Source organism: Perognathus longimembris, chromosome 14 (genome assembly GCF_023159225.1).
Source record: "Perognathus longimembris pacificus isolate PPM17 chromosome 14, ASM2315922v1, whole genome shotgun sequence".
Taxonomy (NCBI): domain Eukaryota; kingdom Metazoa; phylum Chordata; class Mammalia; order Rodentia; family Heteromyidae; genus Perognathus; species Perognathus longimembris.
In genome coordinates, this window is record NC_063174.1 from 46,388,198 (window position 1) to 46,406,976 (window position 18,779).

Consider the following 18,779-nt stretch of genomic DNA (forward strand, 5'->3'; position numbering starts at 1 on the left):
AACTTCAAACCATGATCTCAGCCTTCTGAGTAACTAGGATTATGGGCATGAGCCACTGGCACCTGGCTATCCGTGATCCAGAAACAAAGCTTCAGATATATGGCTACACGGGAAATTAAGTAATGTAGGAGAAGGCACCAGTAAAAGAATAGACAGCGAGTGGTTAGAGAAAATTGAGGGGGGAAAAAAATCTTTAGATCTATATAGGAAACAAAGAGAAAACATTGCTAAGGAGAAACCCAGAGGCATCCTTCAGGAATGGGACCTGACCTGCTCCATCTCCCAGGGTATTTGTGGCAAGAGCCACCTATAAGGGTCAGCAAGACCCAGCCAGCTAGTTAGTGTGTGTGTGTGTGTGTGTGTGTGTGTGTGTGTGTATGTGTGTGTAACTGTACCCTAGAACAGATGCCACACAAGGCAGTATTAAGGAACAAGGAGGCCTGGCAGAAGCCCTCCTAACAGCTCCATTCATAAACCCACCATCCCGCCCAGCATATCCAAGTAACAAAAACTGTCTGGATATATCTCTATAAGGTAAGACAATCAAAAGCCAAAAAGCCTAGTTAAGACATCTCCCACTCAAGGCAAAGGACAGGTACAGAAGACACCCAGCCAGCTATATCCATAAACCCACTGTCTAACGCAGTTTATACATAAGTAGCAAGACCTATCTACCTGTCTCTCCACAAAACATGAAATTGGAGGCACAAGCAGAACATGAAAATCTCCCTGGGCAGAGAGAAGAGTGACTCAGAAAGTAGACACATTTGCTAGCATACTCCCTGACACACCAGCTCTGAAGCTCCTCTCCCACTCAACTGTGACTTCATCCACACAAAAACCTTATAGAAGGACGAAGCTGCTCAGCCTCAGAGAAACCCAGAATCTGGGGCCTGCTGCTACTTTCCAGGACCTGCCCCTCCTGATTCCATCCACTGCCACGGGTCCAGAGATTGAACCAACCATGAATCCAGTAGCCACGTTTCATCAAGAAAGGAATCACAGGCAATTCTAGGTCACAGAGGTTACTTGAGTCAATAAGCCAGAATAAACACAAAGAAAATGCTGAGATCTGTACTGACAAAACCCAGCGGATACCCACTGTCCTCCACAACATGAAAGAAATATTGACTTCATTTTCTATTTATGTTTTATTAATTTTTTGGTTGGTAGTTTACTTCCTTTTCTTTTCTTTCTTTTTCTTTTTTTTTTTTTGTTGTGCTAGTCCTGGGGCTTGAACTCAGGACCTAGGTACTGTCCTTAGACTTTTGCCCATGGCTAACATTCTACTACTTGAGTTACAGCTCCACTTCTGGCTTTTTGGTGGTTAGCTGGAGATAAGAGTCTTACCACAAACCCATGCTCCCTAGGCTAGCTTCAAATGGTGATCCTCAGATCTCAGCCTCTTGAGTAGCTAGGGTTACAGGCACAAGCCACCAGCCCCTGGCTAATTAATGAATGAACTAAGAAGTAAACGTTCTGAGTAACATACTTGCAAACAAAATTCAGCAATATATTAAAAGGAAATCATACAGCACAATGGAGTTGGTATCAATACAGGCATGCAATGATTCCACCTATACAAATTAGTAAATGTACTCCTACTCAAAGTAAATAAAACAGCATAGTACTGGAACAAAAAACAGACAAAATACACAAGAAGAGGTGATTCAAAATAATCCCACACAACCACAGCCATTTGATTTTCTACAAAGGCCCCAAATACATTGGAGCAAAGAGTCACTTCAGCAAATGATGTTAAATAAACTAGATATCCACATGTAGAAGACTGAACCCAGAGCCTTACCACTGATACTGAACAAAAATTAATTGAAAATGGATCTCTGAAAACAAAACTTTGAGACGTGTAGAAATAAGCAAAGGAAAATAAAGCTATATACGAAATAAGCAAAGGAAAATCCCTTGAAAATAAAGCTATACAGTAATACATTTCCGAGCTAGACTCCAATTACTCAGGAAATAAGAAAATTGACAAGTGAGATTTCATCGAATCGATCTAACTACCAGAACTAAAAGACAACCTATGGAATAGGCAAAAAATGTTTGCCAGACATACTTTGGATAGAAAATTAGTATAGAAAATATATAAAGAGCTCCAAACATCAAAAGAACAAATATTAAATTAATAAACTGACAAAGTAATAATTAAACAGCTCTCAAAAGAAGTACAAACGGCTAGTAAGTGCGTGAAGAAATTTTAAATAACTTCATTCATAAAGAAAAGGCAAATCAAACAATCCACTCCTATCAGAACTGCTACATCAAGGAAGCAAACAAGAAAAATTCTGGCAAAATATAGGAGGAAAATGAAATCTCATACATTGTTGATTATATAAATTATGGTAGTTATTACAGAAATCTATATACAGTTTCCTCAAAAACTAAAAGTAGGGGCTGGGGATATGGCCTAGTGGCAAGAGTGCCTGCCTCATATACATGAGGCCCTGGGTTCGATTCCCCAGCACCACATATGCAGAAAATGGCCAGAAGTGGCGCTGTGGCTCAAGTGGCAGAGTGCTAGCCTTGAGCAAAAAGAAGCCAGGGACAGTGCTCAGGCCCTGAGTCCAAGCCCCAGGACTGGCCAAAAAAAAAAAAAACTAAAAGTAGGACTATCGTATGATCTTCATATACCAACCTTGGGCATACGGTAGAGATACCTGCACACCCATGTATATACCAGCACTATTCACAATAGCTAAGCTATAAAACTAAACCAGATGCCCATCAACCGTTAAATACACAAAGGAAATGTGAGATATACACACAATGGTGTATTATTCAATCATAAAGAAAAATAAAATTATGTCATTTTAAGGAAAGTGAATGACATTAGATATCATTATTTTAAGTAAAAGAAAAAAAATCCAGAGTTTGAAAGGCCTTGAAAATGAATGGCAAAGAACTATAGACAAGGTAACTCTGATCAAACACTCCAGTACAACTAATTAATATTAATGTTTTAAAAAATGACAGCATTGGGCTGGAAACGTGGCTTAGTGGTAGAGTGCTTGCCTAGCATGCCTGAAGCTCTTAGTTCAATTCTTTAGCACCACATAAACAGAAAAAGTCAGAAGTGGTTCTTTGGCTCAAGGGGTAGAGTGCTAGCCTTGAGCAAAATGAAGCTAAGAGACAGTGCCCAGGCCCTGAGTTCAAGCCATGGACTGGCAAAAAAAAAAAGACGGCAGTATAAAATGGAGATGTTTAGGATGGGAACCAGTGGGAGGAACAAAGATGAAAGGAAAGCATTCAGAAAGGAGTAAATAGAATATAAGTACTTTATATGCATATATGAAGAGATAATGAAAACTCATTATAAATTATTTAAGAAAGGAAGAGCGAAAACAGAAGAAATAAATGTGGTGAATTAGATGAGAATACATTATATGCATTTATGGAAATATCATAATGAAACTATGTTCTACAACTAATACATTGTAATAAAAACTGACACTAAGACTTATTAGTACACAAATTTTCATGGATCTGAACAATAATTTCATATTGTCAGTCATTTAAACATATGTGTCTTTAAAAAGAAAGATATTAACCTCTATTTTTTAAAAGAATGTATAAGTAAGACCAGGTACTGGTGGCTAGAGCCTATAATCCTAGCTACTTAGGAGGTTGAGATCTGAGGAACATAGTTCAAAGCCACCTGAGTAAAAAGTCCATAAGACTCTTATCTCCAATTAAGCAGCAAAAAGCCAGAAGTTGAGGTGTGGCTCAAGCGGTAGAGTACCAGCATTGAGTGAAAAAAAAAAAAAAAGCACAAGAGCAAGGCTCTGCGTTCAAGTCCCAGTACTAGCCAAAAAATAAAAAGAATGGATTAATAATGGGTCTAGCATCCCCACAGTAACTAACATTTCCTAAAAATAAAGCAGAAATTAAATTGTATTCAGTTATACTTCAAAGACATTCTGTGTTAGAGGTTATTACTACATGATCTTTAACTAAACATCACCTTGAGAACAGCCTTCAAAGGGACTCCAATAAGATAACATTAATAAATAAGACCCACACTGAGGCTCAATAGCAATTTGCATAGGATCCTATAAAATATTTTACAAAATGAACTCCAAAAAATGGAAACAAGGGATGTGGTTGCTATTTTTGTTGTCCTTTACTTTTGTTTTGTTTGTTAGTTTATTTGACCTTGGGAGGGTTAGGAAGTGCACAGAAAAGGTGGAACAAGGGGTGAACAAAAGCAGCAATGGTATTCACTAGATACTATATGGAAAATGAACTATACAAGTTGTGGGTGGGTATGGGAGGGAAAAACTGAGAGGAAAAGAGGTGACAGTGTTCAGAAAGAAATGTACTCATTACCTGATTTATGTAAACTGTAACCCCTCTGTCCATCACCTCTACAATAAAAATGATGCATATATACATATATATAAAACAAGACATAATCTGAAGTGTTCACTATAAGCTGATGTAAAATTTGACTCATTGTTAAAAACAAGAAAACTTCAAAAATAAATAAATAAAATTGGCAATATCAATGGTCACTGTGAAGAATGGAAGACTTCCTCATTCAACTGTAAGGAAAGCAAAGTATCAAAGACTTTCCTGTATCTGCTTTAAAATACCAACTGCAAGGCATGAAAATCAGTTGAGTTTTCATTCATTGTAATATTACTGTTCTACTGAATGGTGCCTGGCTTGTTGTAATCAATAATACTAGATATGTAGGAAAGAAAAAAAAATTCTCTCTCCAATTGCTCTGTAAACCAAACCCTATGCAACCAATCTGATTCAATCTAAGAAAACACAACCTTTTCCTCTAGGCTGTGTGAAAAGAGCAATTAAGGACTATTAAGTTAGGACACAGAAAGCCAAGTCCTTGAATGACAGCACTATTAAGCTACTAGAAACCATTCCTAAATGCCCAAGTATTTGAGATTTTTTTTTTCCATTTTACATCACAAGTGGTAAATAAGAAAGACCATAAGAAAGACAAAAAGAAGAAAAGGACAAGAGGGGAAGTAGCAATATGTGGTTAAAAACTGCTAGCAAAAAAATCTACTTTTAATATTTATTAGTATAATTTTTTTAAAAAGTAACTTCAACAAAATAATCATATTTTAACATTAGCGTGATCAAGGACCAAACTAGTAACAATGGAGCAAACTCTGAAAACCTTATAGTTACCATTGGTCTGAAACTACTTCTGCTAAATTTTACTAAGCATATTGAAGGCTTTATATAAAGTATGTGAATATTTCATTATCTTTGTAATCTGAATCTTAAACCATATCTAAAAGACATTTTCCACTGACGTGTCAAAAAGATGAAAGAGAAACTCAGACTGGAGTAATAGGAAACATTTCCTTTGGGTTACATAAAGTTAGGTGCTTTGAACACCAATTTTCTACCTTTCATTTTAATTATAAAAATTCTTCAAATACAGCAACTTATTACAATTAGAGCACAACTGCACTAATAAAAACAGATACAGAGGAGACCTGATACATATCTATTTCCAAATGTGTCATCTATATTTGATCTAATTTGCATAATTGGAATTGGAATTAAGCCATTTCCTTTTATGAGGTGCTCTCCTTTGATTTTTAATATATTCTGATAATTACCTCATCTGCACTAGATAAAAGGCAAGCAGGAAATGGTAGCTGCCTAGTTACACTTCATTCATGGTTACAACATATTCATGAGCATTATACAACTCAAGTTCATGAAGAACAACAAGAGATTCAAAAATCTGCTTTTTACCAAAGCACCAGCCAGTTCCACTCCCAAAATACAAGATAACTTATTGTTATCTCAGAGAAGGTCCTATGGTCTTCATGAAGGGCTCAATTGCTACTAGAACAAAAATAGTTTCAAGTTAATAAAAGTCACATATTTCACTATGAAATACTGGAGAACAATAACCCAGATCCCTGTCTTTGGGATCACCAAAGGAAAGAAACATTAAATCACAGGACAGTCAATGCATAGTAAATTAGTCATTAATATAAAAATACAGTACCTATCCCTAAACTCTCACTCACAAAATAATGCATCTTTTTTTTCCCTTTTGTTGTTTTTTTTTTTTAGTGCCAATACTGGGGCTTGAACCTGAAGACTGGGTGCTCTTACTTAGCTTTTTCACTCAAGGCTGGCACTCTACCACTTGACCCACTGCTAAACTTCTAGCCACTGGATGGTTAACAGAAGAACAAAAGAGTCTCACAGACTTTCTTGCCTGGGCTGGCTTTGAATCATGATTCTCAGATCCCAGCCTTCTGAGTAGTTAGGATTAGAGGTGTGATCCACTGATGCCCGGAAAATAATACATCTCTACACTAAAATTTCATTAGAGCAATTCTAGAATATATAATTAAGTTTTTCAAATATTGCTTTAAAACAGCCAAGTCACCTCTATTTGTGCTGCTAAATTGGCTTTCTCCTTGTCTTTTCGCTCCATGCACCGCTTCACCTCCTCCAACTCAGATGCCACTGCATTGAAGTTTAGGTGCGCTCTCAGACCAGACATCTGCTTCTCCAGATCCTGTTTTTCTCGTTCTATCCCTTAAGAGAAAAAAATGTAAAGCTCAATGAATACGATCTATTTCACATTCACAGGAGAAAGAGCTTTCAAATGGTACTAAACCTTAATCCACTTATGATAGTCATGTAAAAAACATTTATCTCACAGTTTTCAAATCTACATATATGTATAAATATATATATACACACATATATATTTAAATATAGCTAATATACTGTCCTACTTTGGTAATAAAATTTTAAGTGCTATCTAATTTCCAGTGCAATTTACTTCAAGAAAATACTACACATTTTGTTCATTAATTATACAGCTGCTATATCTAGCTGCAGTTACTGAAGCTTACAACAAAGTGCTTTGTTACAAAATAAATAACAATATTGCTAAATTTGATTGCCAAGAGCTACTATTTTCCAATCCTGCTAATTCTAGAAAATATTAAATGAGAGTATAACACTGAATAATTTAAACTAATTTAGTATTTAACTCATCATGAAATACTTGGGTCAGTGAAGCATAAGCACTAATAATATCATGTTATTCAAATACAAAAACAGGTAACATCAAAAAAAAAAAAGAACCAGGTGCTGGTGGCTCACACCTGTAATCCTAGCTACTCAGGAGGCTGAAATCTGAGGACCATGGTTCAAAGACAGCCAGGGTGGGAAAGTCTCCAATTAACTACCAGAATGGTAGAGTGCTAGCCATAAACAAAAGGAGCTCAGAGATAGCACCCAGTCCTGAAGCTCGAACCCCCATGACCAACAGAAAAGCTTCAAGGATATTGCACTCCAAGAATAGAGACAAGACATGTAAATAAAATATTCCTTTAATTTAAAGTGTGAACAAATTAAATATGTGCTATCCATTCAAAAACTATTGTTTCCAGTAGTTTCCAGAAAATAATGGAATGAGGAAAATACTATCAAATCAAATTTTCATATCATTCACAAAATACACCTCAAATTCAGAAGTAAAGAAGCTCAGAATTTAATGCAAACAAAGTAAACATGAAAGAATCCAATTTTAAGAATGGAAAACCCCCATATTTACGAAGCAGAATAATACCTCTTCTAAACCTCCAGTCATCTTCATCATCCTGCAGGTTTAAACGCTGCTTGGAAATCTGATGTTGTAAACCCTTCCGGTCACCTTCTGCTTTTGTGAGCTGTGTACGCAGTTCTTCTACCTAAATGCATTCAAAATCAAACTTGTTATCCATTTTTCAAAAGCAAAAATTAAACTGAACCTACAAATTATTATAAATTATTTCCCTAGGAGAAAAAAGTTTGCTTCTGCTAAGCTATTGTAAACACAAGTTGAAGCCAATTTGATTTCCATACTATACCAAACATAACGGAACAGCCTTGTTCATTTTTCCATTCCACAAACAATGTCTTTTCCTGTTTTGTGTACCTTGTGGGGAAAAAATGTGTCCACATCTTTTTGTTTTCTGTTTCAGTGTAAAGGATTAAATCTACATAGGCAGCCACAGTGCTGCTTACCTATTTTCCCAACCTAAGAATTTTTAGAAATGCCCTATTTTGATGTCAATCCAGTCCATTACTATCAACCAAAATCACCAGCTGAGTACTATATGCTGCTGGATTTCCATTTTTCATCTATTTCTTTTCATGTAAACATGATCCACTGATTGTTAAATGCAAATGATCAAGATGGAGCACATTCTAATATCAAAGTAAGGCCCCAAATAAATAAACAATCCTATTGAGGAAATGGAAATTCTGAAGTCAGGAACTAATTTGATTCATCACTATATTCCTACAAAGAAACTAGCAAATTGCCTAGCACACAACAGGCATATCCCCAAAGACCATAAACAAATTAGCAGTGGCAAAAATAATCAACTGAGTAACAATGACAACCCAAATAAAGAAATCTCTTCCTTCAAATGCTGAAATCAGGGATTAAAAATCAGGTGTTTTCGGTTTTGTTTTAATGAAAATGGGATTGAATACCAACTACAAAAAGGAAATCCTGAATTTTGCCAACATTAATTCTGTGTGCCCAGTGGCTACAGAAAAAAGTCAATAAACATATTAAAGGTTCGGGAGAGCAGGTGATTTTGTGTACATTCAGCACCAATTGTCAAAATGTAAAACTTCCTAACATCAATGACGTCTGACAACTTTGCCTACAGAGCATATTACATAGGTGAGTTATGCAACGCATATCTCAAAACAGAAGGTGGCACAACTGTGCTTTTTATTAACCATGGGCAGAATGCAGTTAGAAAATCATGCACCCTTATCCAATGTATGTAAAATGGCTATTTAAAGTTATTGAACTTTTTATATCAGAAACACTCAACTCCCATTAATAGGCTAATGGACCGAAAAAATGGTATGCTTAAAAATTCATCCTTATCTTTGATTAAAAAGGTCCAAGTAGCATCTTGGAAACATGAATAAAAGACAATGATGTAGTCAAAGTAAACTTGAACGGGCAAAGATCTGTTTAATGTATTTTCCTTTCTCCTTTATTCTCCAAAGCCTCCTTGAATAAAATTAAGCTCCTGGGAGAATTTTATCTCACACATCCAGTCTTACTCCTACCCTGTTCACACTAAGAGAGATAAGTAGAAAGCAGAGAAGCAATCAGCAAGATACATTGTCACAGCAGGAACTGGGCTGGGGTTTTGTACCAGCCCTTTCTGAATCTTCATATTTTGCTTATGTGTGCTAACATACATTCCTTAGGAAAAAAAATTCCTAGAGCTGGTTTTTTCCTCTCATAAAGAATTTAAGAGAAGAGCTTCAATCACAATTTACTGCAAAAAGGGATTATCATATCTTGCATAGACTTACCTGATGCAAAAGCATTTCTCTGCTGCCTTCTGATTGATTCAATAGCCTGCGAGATAGCTCCAATTCCTGTTCCAGCTAGAATTTCAACAAAGGATAAAAGCATATGTCCAGTAGGGCAGAAAATAACTTAAATTTGTGCCCCAATGGACCAATTATGTCCAATGGAGCCCAATTTCAAAAGAAAACAGCAGAAATGGTTTTTTTAGGAGAACTATACAGCTAATAGGAAAGGATATCTCTCTATAAGCACATATAAATAGAACTATTAAAATAATGTTGATTACATAGTATAAAGTAAACCAGATCAGGCCTCTTAACCATATGAGATCTAGTCACTTCCATCTCTACGGTGACTTTCTTTAAGTCTCTTCTCCTGGGGCCTAAATTAAACTCTAAAATAAGGATTTTATATAAAACAGTCTCATAAGATCCTTTCCACTTCTAAGTCTAAAATTTAAATTCTATAGCTACTTTTTCTTTAAGTGGTAATAGATAGCAACAAATGTATTAACTCAGTATAAAAACTTCAGGGACCTGATGATTCCAAGTACAACTCATGAAACTGATGATGTCTTATATTCATATGATACTTCTAAAACTTCTTAATTCCTAGACTCAAATCAAACACTGAAATGTACATTAATAATATTGGCATCAGATAAATATCCATGGAAAATGTGGCCACTTAGTCAAGCAAATACCCTACCAACTTCTAAATATGTCTACTGTACTTTGACCTCAGAAATACAATAGGATCAAATTAAAAATTTAGCACTTTTGAGCTTGGTGCCAGTGGCTCATGCCTATAATCCTAGCTATTCAAGAAGCTGAGATGTGAGGATGGTGGTTCGGAGCCAGCCCAGACAGAAAAGTCCATGAGACTTTTATATTCAATAAACTACTCAGAAAAAGACAGAAGTCATGCTGTGGCTTAAATAATAGAGAGCTAGCCTTGAACACAGTGGCTCAGGGATAATGCCCAGGCCCCAGGACTGGTAATAAATACATACATACATACATACATACATACATACATACATACATACGTACATACATACATACATAGCACTTTCTGGGGCTGGGAATTTGGCCTAGTGGTAAAGTACTTGCCTCGTATACATAGCACTTCTGTATGGTATTTTGGTTTGTTCTATAAAATAACATCTTTGTATTAAGATGTCCTGAAGTGCTAAGATTCATGAGTTACCTATTATCATTTCATTTGATCAAACTGTTATCCTTAAAAACTATCTATGTGAGCCAGGTGCTGAAAGCTAACACATGTCATCAGGAGGCTGAGATCTGGAGGATGGAGGTTTGAAGAAAGAACAAAAGTCTTTTGAGACTCCGTTTTCAAGTAACCAGCAAAATGAAGACTAGAAGTGTGGCACAGGTGACAGAGCAACAGTGGCAAGCAAGAAAGCCAAGAAAGAGAAAGGCCCTGAATTCAAGCGCTAGTTAAAGTACCAGAAAAAGAAAAAGAAAAAAAAAACAACTGTCCATGTGGTAGAGGTGCCTAGTGAGGAGGATGCACCTTGAGGTGATGAAGAGTCCTATACCGTGATTGTAGCAGTGGTGACAGGATTCTACACCAGAAATAAAAAGGATTAATCTATACAGGTACACAGAACACAAACAAACTGTGAAACCCTGTCAATTATACCAATATCGATTCCTACTTTTCATACTGAGTGATAGTTATGCAAAATATTATCACTGGAGGAAACTGGTTTTGTTTGGAAATATTCTATGAATCTATAATTACATCCAAATAGTTTTTAATCCAGTTATATCATTTCCCTATAAAACTGTAACCATGGCTCATAAATTAAATGCTATCTTGAAAAAAGAGCCTAGCACTGTTGGATCACACTCGGAATGCTAGATAACTGAAACTAGGAATGAGATCCTATCTCAAAAACAATCAGTACAAAAGAGGGCTAAGGGTAGTGCTCAGGAGTAAAATACCTGCCTAGCAAGACACCAAGTTCAAACCTCAGTATTACAAAAAAAAAAAAGTAATATATGTAGTAACATCAAATTCACACAAAATATTGTCCAATCTCTTCTTTGATTCTGTGCAGAAACAAAGAGGAAAGACACTGCCTTTAATCCAAACAACTTAGAAATCAGACAAGACCTTATAGTGGTCATAATTAAAATGTAGTATCAGAACACAAACCTGAGGTGTTGATATATCTTGCCTATCATAAAGGCAGTATGGAAGCACTGTTCGATTTTACATATGTGGAGAAGAGAAAAGACTATTGGTGGCAATAGGATAGGAGACCAAAAAAAAAAAAAAATGATATGCAGGTGAGAACAGCAGTGCAGTTTTTCCCTGTCATTTTGTATCTTGGGCTCCTACTTAAACCTACTCATTTGTAAATTGAAATGCGTTGTTTGGCCTCTGAATTGCCTTCCAAGGCTAAAGTGTTGGACTCTACATTTCCACAGGGATAAATATATGATAAAGGTCCTAATACACAGTGACACGAAAGGATGTTTTCAGAACAAGGTTGCTAACGACATTTCTCTTTTACAAATAAAATGAATAAACCCAAAATACAGTCTTCAAACAGTAAGTCTTTCCTAACTTATGACAAAATCCTCTAAATGCTCTGTAGAAAGGAAAGTTTAATTCATCTCTCAAAAAAGAGTGGCCTCAGATGACAAGATAGCAAACAACCTGTATGTTCCGAGAGGAAGTAGTAAAGAGTAGCAGAGCCATCAAATCAAGCAACTCCACATCAAAGCATAAAAAGGTTTCACTGAGTTCTAATAAATGATCTGAGGGACACTTTTCAAGGTACTCAGCAATCATCACTGAACTACATTATTTCTTGATAGACAATATCTTACTTGACTCTTCTCAGTTTCAGTTTGCTGTAGCTTATTTTTCATTACACCCTCAGTCTCGTCTGCTTTAGCTTCTTGTTTCTTCAATGCCTAGGATGAAAGATATAGAAAAATGGATTATCCCATAAGAAGTATAAGACTAAAGTTGCTATGAAGGCTTACAAGGAAAAAAGACTGAGAAGAATAGTGTTGGAAGTAGCAAAATCTACAAATACATTACAACTTCTTCATTCACTGAAGCACACAGAACACTCCAGTGGGTTCAAGCAGGAGCAACCCATTGCCCTCCTAATCATATTTTACTTAGCATCTTTTTTTTTCACCAGCTTTGGGAATCTTGTTATACATTTAGAGAGCCTAAATAGGTAACTTTCGTCTTGGAAATAAACCAAGTTACTGCATACTGAAATAATACTATTTAAGAATTGTGCAATTTATTTACCAGATTTGTAGTAAATATTATGAAATATCTGTACATGAGGCACAGAACAGACAGGTAGTACTTAATCACACCAATAGTACAAAAGACTTCCTTGGATTCCTAAGTATAGTATAATTTGACATCCAGGCCTCTGTTCTTTCCAGTATTGCTCTTTTTCTTCTAGTAATTATGGAAATTATGGAAATCAGTATAGACATTCCTCAAGAGCCTAAAAGTTGACATACCTTACAATTCTACTATACAGCTCTTGGGAAGATACTTGAAAGAATATATCAATACACAAGAAAAGATACCAGTATACCTATGGATATTGAAGCTCTGTTAACAATAGCTGTGGGATAAGCTGAGGTACCCACTAACTGATGACTGAATAAAGAAAACATATTGTAGATTTTATTTATCTTTAAAAATATCCTCTTTTTGTTTCATTGACTTCTCATGTGCTATTTATTCTCTATTAATTTCTGCCCTAATTTTTATTATTTCATTCCTTTTGCTGGTTTTGGATTTGGCTTTCTTTTCCAGGAGTTTGAAGCATTCATTGAGATCTCAGGTTTTGATGATGTGTGTACTGGATTATGGAATTTCCTCCTAGAACTAACTGCTTTTGCTGTATCCCGCAGGTTCTGAATAGTTGTGCTTCATTTTCATTGGATTCTAGAAACTACAACGATGTTTGAACCCCTTGATCCTCATTTTGTTAAACTATCTATTAGTTGTTCAAAGTGTTTATAGCACAATGTTCTACTCCTGTATATGCTATACTTTATTGAACTTGATTGTTGATGTATGCAAATGCCCCCTTGTATATTTATTTTTATGGGAGGTTGTATTTTGGGTTTAAGAGCCACATGTGAAAGAAAACATGAACCATTTGTCTTAAGAGACTGATGTACTTCAATATGATTTTTTCCTATTCATATCTGTGCAAATGACTGCCTAAAATTCCATTCTATATATATAAATACGTTTTCTTTGCTCATCAAAAGAAAAAAAAGAATTGTGCAATTTGCTCAACTCCTTAATTATAACACCCAACTAGGTTTGCAAATTCTGTAAATATACTGTCCACAACAAAGACATGCATATAGTCTTATTATGTAGGCAACATTTTACCACATAGTCTAACTAGTTATTCCAACTACACTTCACCTGGAGAACTTCTTTTCTACAGATTCCCCTTTGTAGTATGAATGAAAGGAACTTCTAAAAGAAAATTCAACTTTTCAACAGTTAACCATATTTCTTTGGGCTTATTTATATGTTAAAAGAAAATCAATATTAAGAAAGAAAATATTAGGTGTCAATGTTCATAATATCTAAAAGGTATTCCATCTGTTTAATGATACTGAGAATTTTAATCCTTAGACATAGCAACATATATATATTTATACATATGTAAACACAATACTATTTAAGAAAAGCCAAACTGCCCAGACCCTCTCCATCAAGATCAACTAGAAAGCAAAATACATTCAAATCTGACTTAATATGAGTATGCCAAATCACATCAACTTTACTAACTTACACATTCAATGTGTTGGGCTGGGATGTAGCTCAGTGGCAAAGCGCTTGCCTAGCAAGAGCAATGTCCTGGGTTCGATCCCCAGTACCAAAAAAAAACACATTCAATGTGTCACCTCCTAAATCAATTCACTATTTGTCAGGTACTTTGCTGGGATAGCCAGTATATTCACATAAAAAGTAAATATGAACCTCTTACCTATAAAATTAGCTCCCTCTGTAAAGACTCCTGATCCTAGTAAAAGAGCAATTGAGTAAGAGGGTAGACAAGTATCTTCAAAATAATTTAATAAGCGTAATATTATAGCATTTTGATAGTGTTTAATATGTCCAGCCATTCTTCTTCTAACACATACTAAGTAAGGACATATTAAATGTATATGTTATTAGGCTTGTTCTATCAAAGAGTATATTGGACACAAAGTGGTAAATCACTTTCACCTAGTTAGTAACAGAGGCATTCAAGCCGCCTACCTCTTAATCACTGCACAGCTCTACCTATTCCCCTTCAGGTACAACCAACCCTAAAGGTTAGTGGTAACAGCTAAATACTTGTAAAGCACACATGTTCATATTTGGTATATAAACATATGCAATAAAAGTCAACTACTATTATTACTGTATTATTAGTAGTAAAATATTAAATTCAAATTGCCTTTCAGATAATTAGTTAAAATTATTTTAAAAGCTGATATTTATTCTTTTTGTAGGTCAAGTAGAATTTGGAATATCTAATTCCGTATGCATAATGTATTTAGTTTTGGATAGTGGGAGGTGATTATAATGTTTTATTGAACAAAATCCTAGAAACTAGAAAATTACTGCTGGCATCATTATTTATCTCTGATTAATCAGTCTCTTCCTCACCAGTGTTTGTGTGTGTGTATTTCTAAGAAAGTACTTAGTACATCTTAGGTGGTAAATACATGCTACTGAATATATATAAATATTCCTTTATAATCTCTAATAGACACCTTCACTTGGCATTGGCTGGCTATGTCATTCATATATAAGCATCAGGCTTTGCTGATCTCTTTCATCATTCTTTATCACTATATTCTCTGAAGCATCAAGTTGCCTCTCTTGAAAACCTACTATAACATTGCTGTGACGTGCAAAATAAGTATTTATTTTTGTATTAAATTATAAGACGTAATAACCTCTTCCTGATTCAGATGTTATGTTAATCTTTGAGGGTAAAAGCTTCCTCAATATGGGTTTTGTATGTGTGCCTGCTCCACTTCCAGCATTTTCTCAGTTAATTGGAGAAGAGTCTCATTGACTTTCTTGCCCCGACTGGCTTCAGATCTAGATCCTCAGATTTTAGCCTTTATCTGAGTAGCTAAGATTATAGGTGTGTTACTAGCATCTCAATGGATTTTAAATATTTTCCTATTGAAATAATGTAAAGTTTACAGATGAGTTGTAAAGGTAGCTCAGACTTCTCAAATATCTTTGAAAAACTATTCTCTAAAATTATAATCCAACATAACCATGGTACATTTACCTTGTAAGACATTTACACAGGAATGAAACCACCAAGCTACATACATGCTATATTCAAATGTCACTTGCTTTCCTACTAATGTTCTTTTGTTCAATATTCAAGATACTACTCTGAATTAGTTGAATTCTTTCTCTAGTCTTTCAATTTATAAAACTTTCTTGGATTTCCTTACTTTTTATTTTCTTAAACATTTTGCTCCATACTACTCAGGTATATTATAGAATATTGCTCAACTTGGGTTTATTTGGTTTCTTCTCATTATGACACAGAGTACTGATAAATCAGGGTGGAGCGATCTATAGTACCTATTGCACTGCACAATTCTACAGGGTAAATATGATTCATGACTGATGATGTTAACTTTGAACTCTTGACTAAGATAAAGTAGTGTCTACCAAGTTTTCCTACTACTTTTCTATATTCTATTTGTTAGAAGAGAGTCACTAAACACAGCCCACATTCAAGGGGAGAATGAATAATCCCTCTTTCTGAGAAAGAGTATCAAAGAATGTGTAACTGTATTGGTAGATACAATAAGACTATACAAGTATAAAGTTACCCCGACCAATTTTAGCATTGGACCAGACCCAGATCACTATAGCAACTACTTGGTCTAAATCTTTCTATCTCAGCTGTGCAGAGCAATCCCCCTCTATCCCAGGTGTTGATTTTGAACCATTAAACTCCTAACTACACATAACAACCCAACTTCCTCAGCCCTGTAAAGGACTTGAAGGGCAACAGGAGAAATAATCATCTTCATTCTTACACCAATAGACACTTATTGAACCTTTCATTTGTCATAATTAGTATAAATGTGGGTTATGGTGTTTGCATTAAGAGGAATTAAAAATCAATAAGCTGAACTTTAATCAAATTAGGTATATATGGGGTTTCATTTATAAACTAGAAAACCTAACTCTACTGAAAGTCAGCTAGCTATGTTTTTTTAAAAAAATCCTAATTTCACATGTGATTTAATAAAAGAACCTTTAATTCTCTTGAGTACACAAAAATATATTAAATAATGTTAATATTCTTTTCTTCCTCATTTTCCACCTAGACACCTGATCAGTCATTTACAATAGTACTGTTCTAAAAGAATATGCTTTTCTATTGTACCTCTACTTACTGCTGACATTTTATTTAATATTCTTATTTTTTTTTATTTCTCTGTTTTCTAAGGGTATGTAGTAAGTCTTGGAAATGTTCATGAGAACTTAAATTCCATTATTCTCAGTAAAAGGAATAGAAGTGAAGCATTGAGGAGTAATCCAGAGCAAATTACTACACTTCTACATCATCAAAAAGTGCCATTAAGCTTGAACACCATCTCTTCCTTCTAAACACCAAGAGTCAGTAAACAAATAAACACAGGTGCAGTATTCTAGCCCAGAATACTGAACCAAATTTTCTACATTACCTAATTCAAAATGAAAGACAGGAAAATCAAACTCTTACAACCTATTACGTGTATACTGAAGCACTTTAAACTTCTGAAAACAGATCATACTCAATGAAAAGCATTTTGAAAAATAACTGAATTGAAATTATAACCTATTTCTTTAAACCTTAATAACAAACTTTAACTGGCTTAGTACCTTTTTTAGAGATATAAGCCTGCAGTGGATTTCTTTCCATTTGACTCAGATCAAGCATCTTAGTTACATTAAAACAGACCCAGTAAAAGCAGTTATTTTAAAGGAGGAGAAAACATCACATGCCAATGAATTTCTGACAATGTTGTTTTGCCCTTTAAAGCTTTTTTTTTTGTTGTTTTTCTCCCTCAGGAGCAGCTTAACTATAAAGCTCTCATGTGCCCTGCTCCAGAATTCAGATTGTCTTTTATACTTTTAAGATCACAGCAACAACACTGAGCCTTAATAGAGGGTCCCTGGGGCATATTTAAATCTTTAATAACAATTTTTCCTTTTTCTCCTTAAGTATGCCTATTTCCATTAAAAAGACAAATGTACTGACTATTGTATTGCTGCAGTTCTTTAGAAGTAGATGTTCTGAACTCTCACAGTTATATATAATCAAAAAAATGCAGCCTTTCCTTTTAGCAAGGAGAAAGGGGGTAAGAAAATGTGTGTAGACCTTTCATCTAAACAGAAAACCTCCTACATCACTGACAATAAACATGTTTACCAAGAGGCTCTAACAGATAACACACTCAAAGATGAAGAACAAAAAGAGAATTACAGGCGCTTTGTCTGCTTCCAATGGACCAGCAAGCTTGGTTATAATGATGGAACTGAAATAAAATGAAGATCACATGTAAACTCCCACACAGGCCACTGAAATTCTGGGAGAAAAATTAGGAACATAAAGTATCCTGGCTCGTCCTAATCACTCAGCAGGACTGCAACTGCATCGGTGGCTGTGCTCACAGGGGCAAGCGCATAGATGAGTCCTTGGCAAACCCACAAAGCAATAGAAAAAAAATCAAAGCACATATTAAACAGGACAGTGAGTAAATTCACCAACTATCAAATCAGACTTCATCATCTTGAAGTAGCCATATAAAGAAATTATGTCACTGAGAACTATAAAATAATTGCTCTTACTATACTTCCATATTTAAATTCTTTTTAAATGCAAAAATCAGTGAGCAAAGTATTCTAACATACTGAGTGAGTTGAATGTGATTCTGACCCAAATTAGATCACATAATCAATTTATAAATGAATTTATAAATTTGAACAGCTTTAAAGATATTTCAAACCTCACAACCTTACTAAGTATATAGCATTCATTAAACATTATGATGGAAACCAAAATTTTTTTAACGATAGGAATCTGGTGGCTAGTATAAAAAATACTCTATGGAACTTGCATCCTATCTGCAACCATATAATATCAATACACCAATACATATTTTTGAAAGGAATATACATACATATTTATATAATATGTATATTACATATACATAATAACAGAACTTTGTTATTTAGAACTAGTGCTACACATTGACATTAACACACATTTCATTTCTGTCCAGTTCTTCAAATTCCTAAATACTGTTGTTTCCTAAATTAACCTAGAGATACTTCCCCCATGAAAACTAGCGAGTCATGGAAACTT

At 34.9% G+C, this 18,779-nt stretch overlaps 1 protein-coding gene across 1 annotated transcript in view; it reads right to left on the minus strand.

The window, feature by feature from the left end:
- Positions 1-18,779, minus strand: part of Cep128 (centrosomal protein 128) — a 273,808-nt gene that overhangs the window by 204,079 nt on the left and 50,950 nt on the right. Inside the window, exons 11-14 of the mRNA XM_048362214.1 lie at positions 12,223-12,309; positions 9,361-9,435; positions 7,601-7,721; positions 6,404-6,555 (exon numbers count right to left, since the gene is read on the minus strand). Coding sequence (XP_048218171.1) covers positions 6,404-6,555; positions 7,601-7,721; positions 9,361-9,435; positions 12,223-12,309 — 435 coding nt within the window. The remainder of the gene's footprint in view (positions 1-6,403; positions 6,556-7,600; positions 7,722-9,360; positions 9,436-12,222; positions 12,310-18,779) is intronic.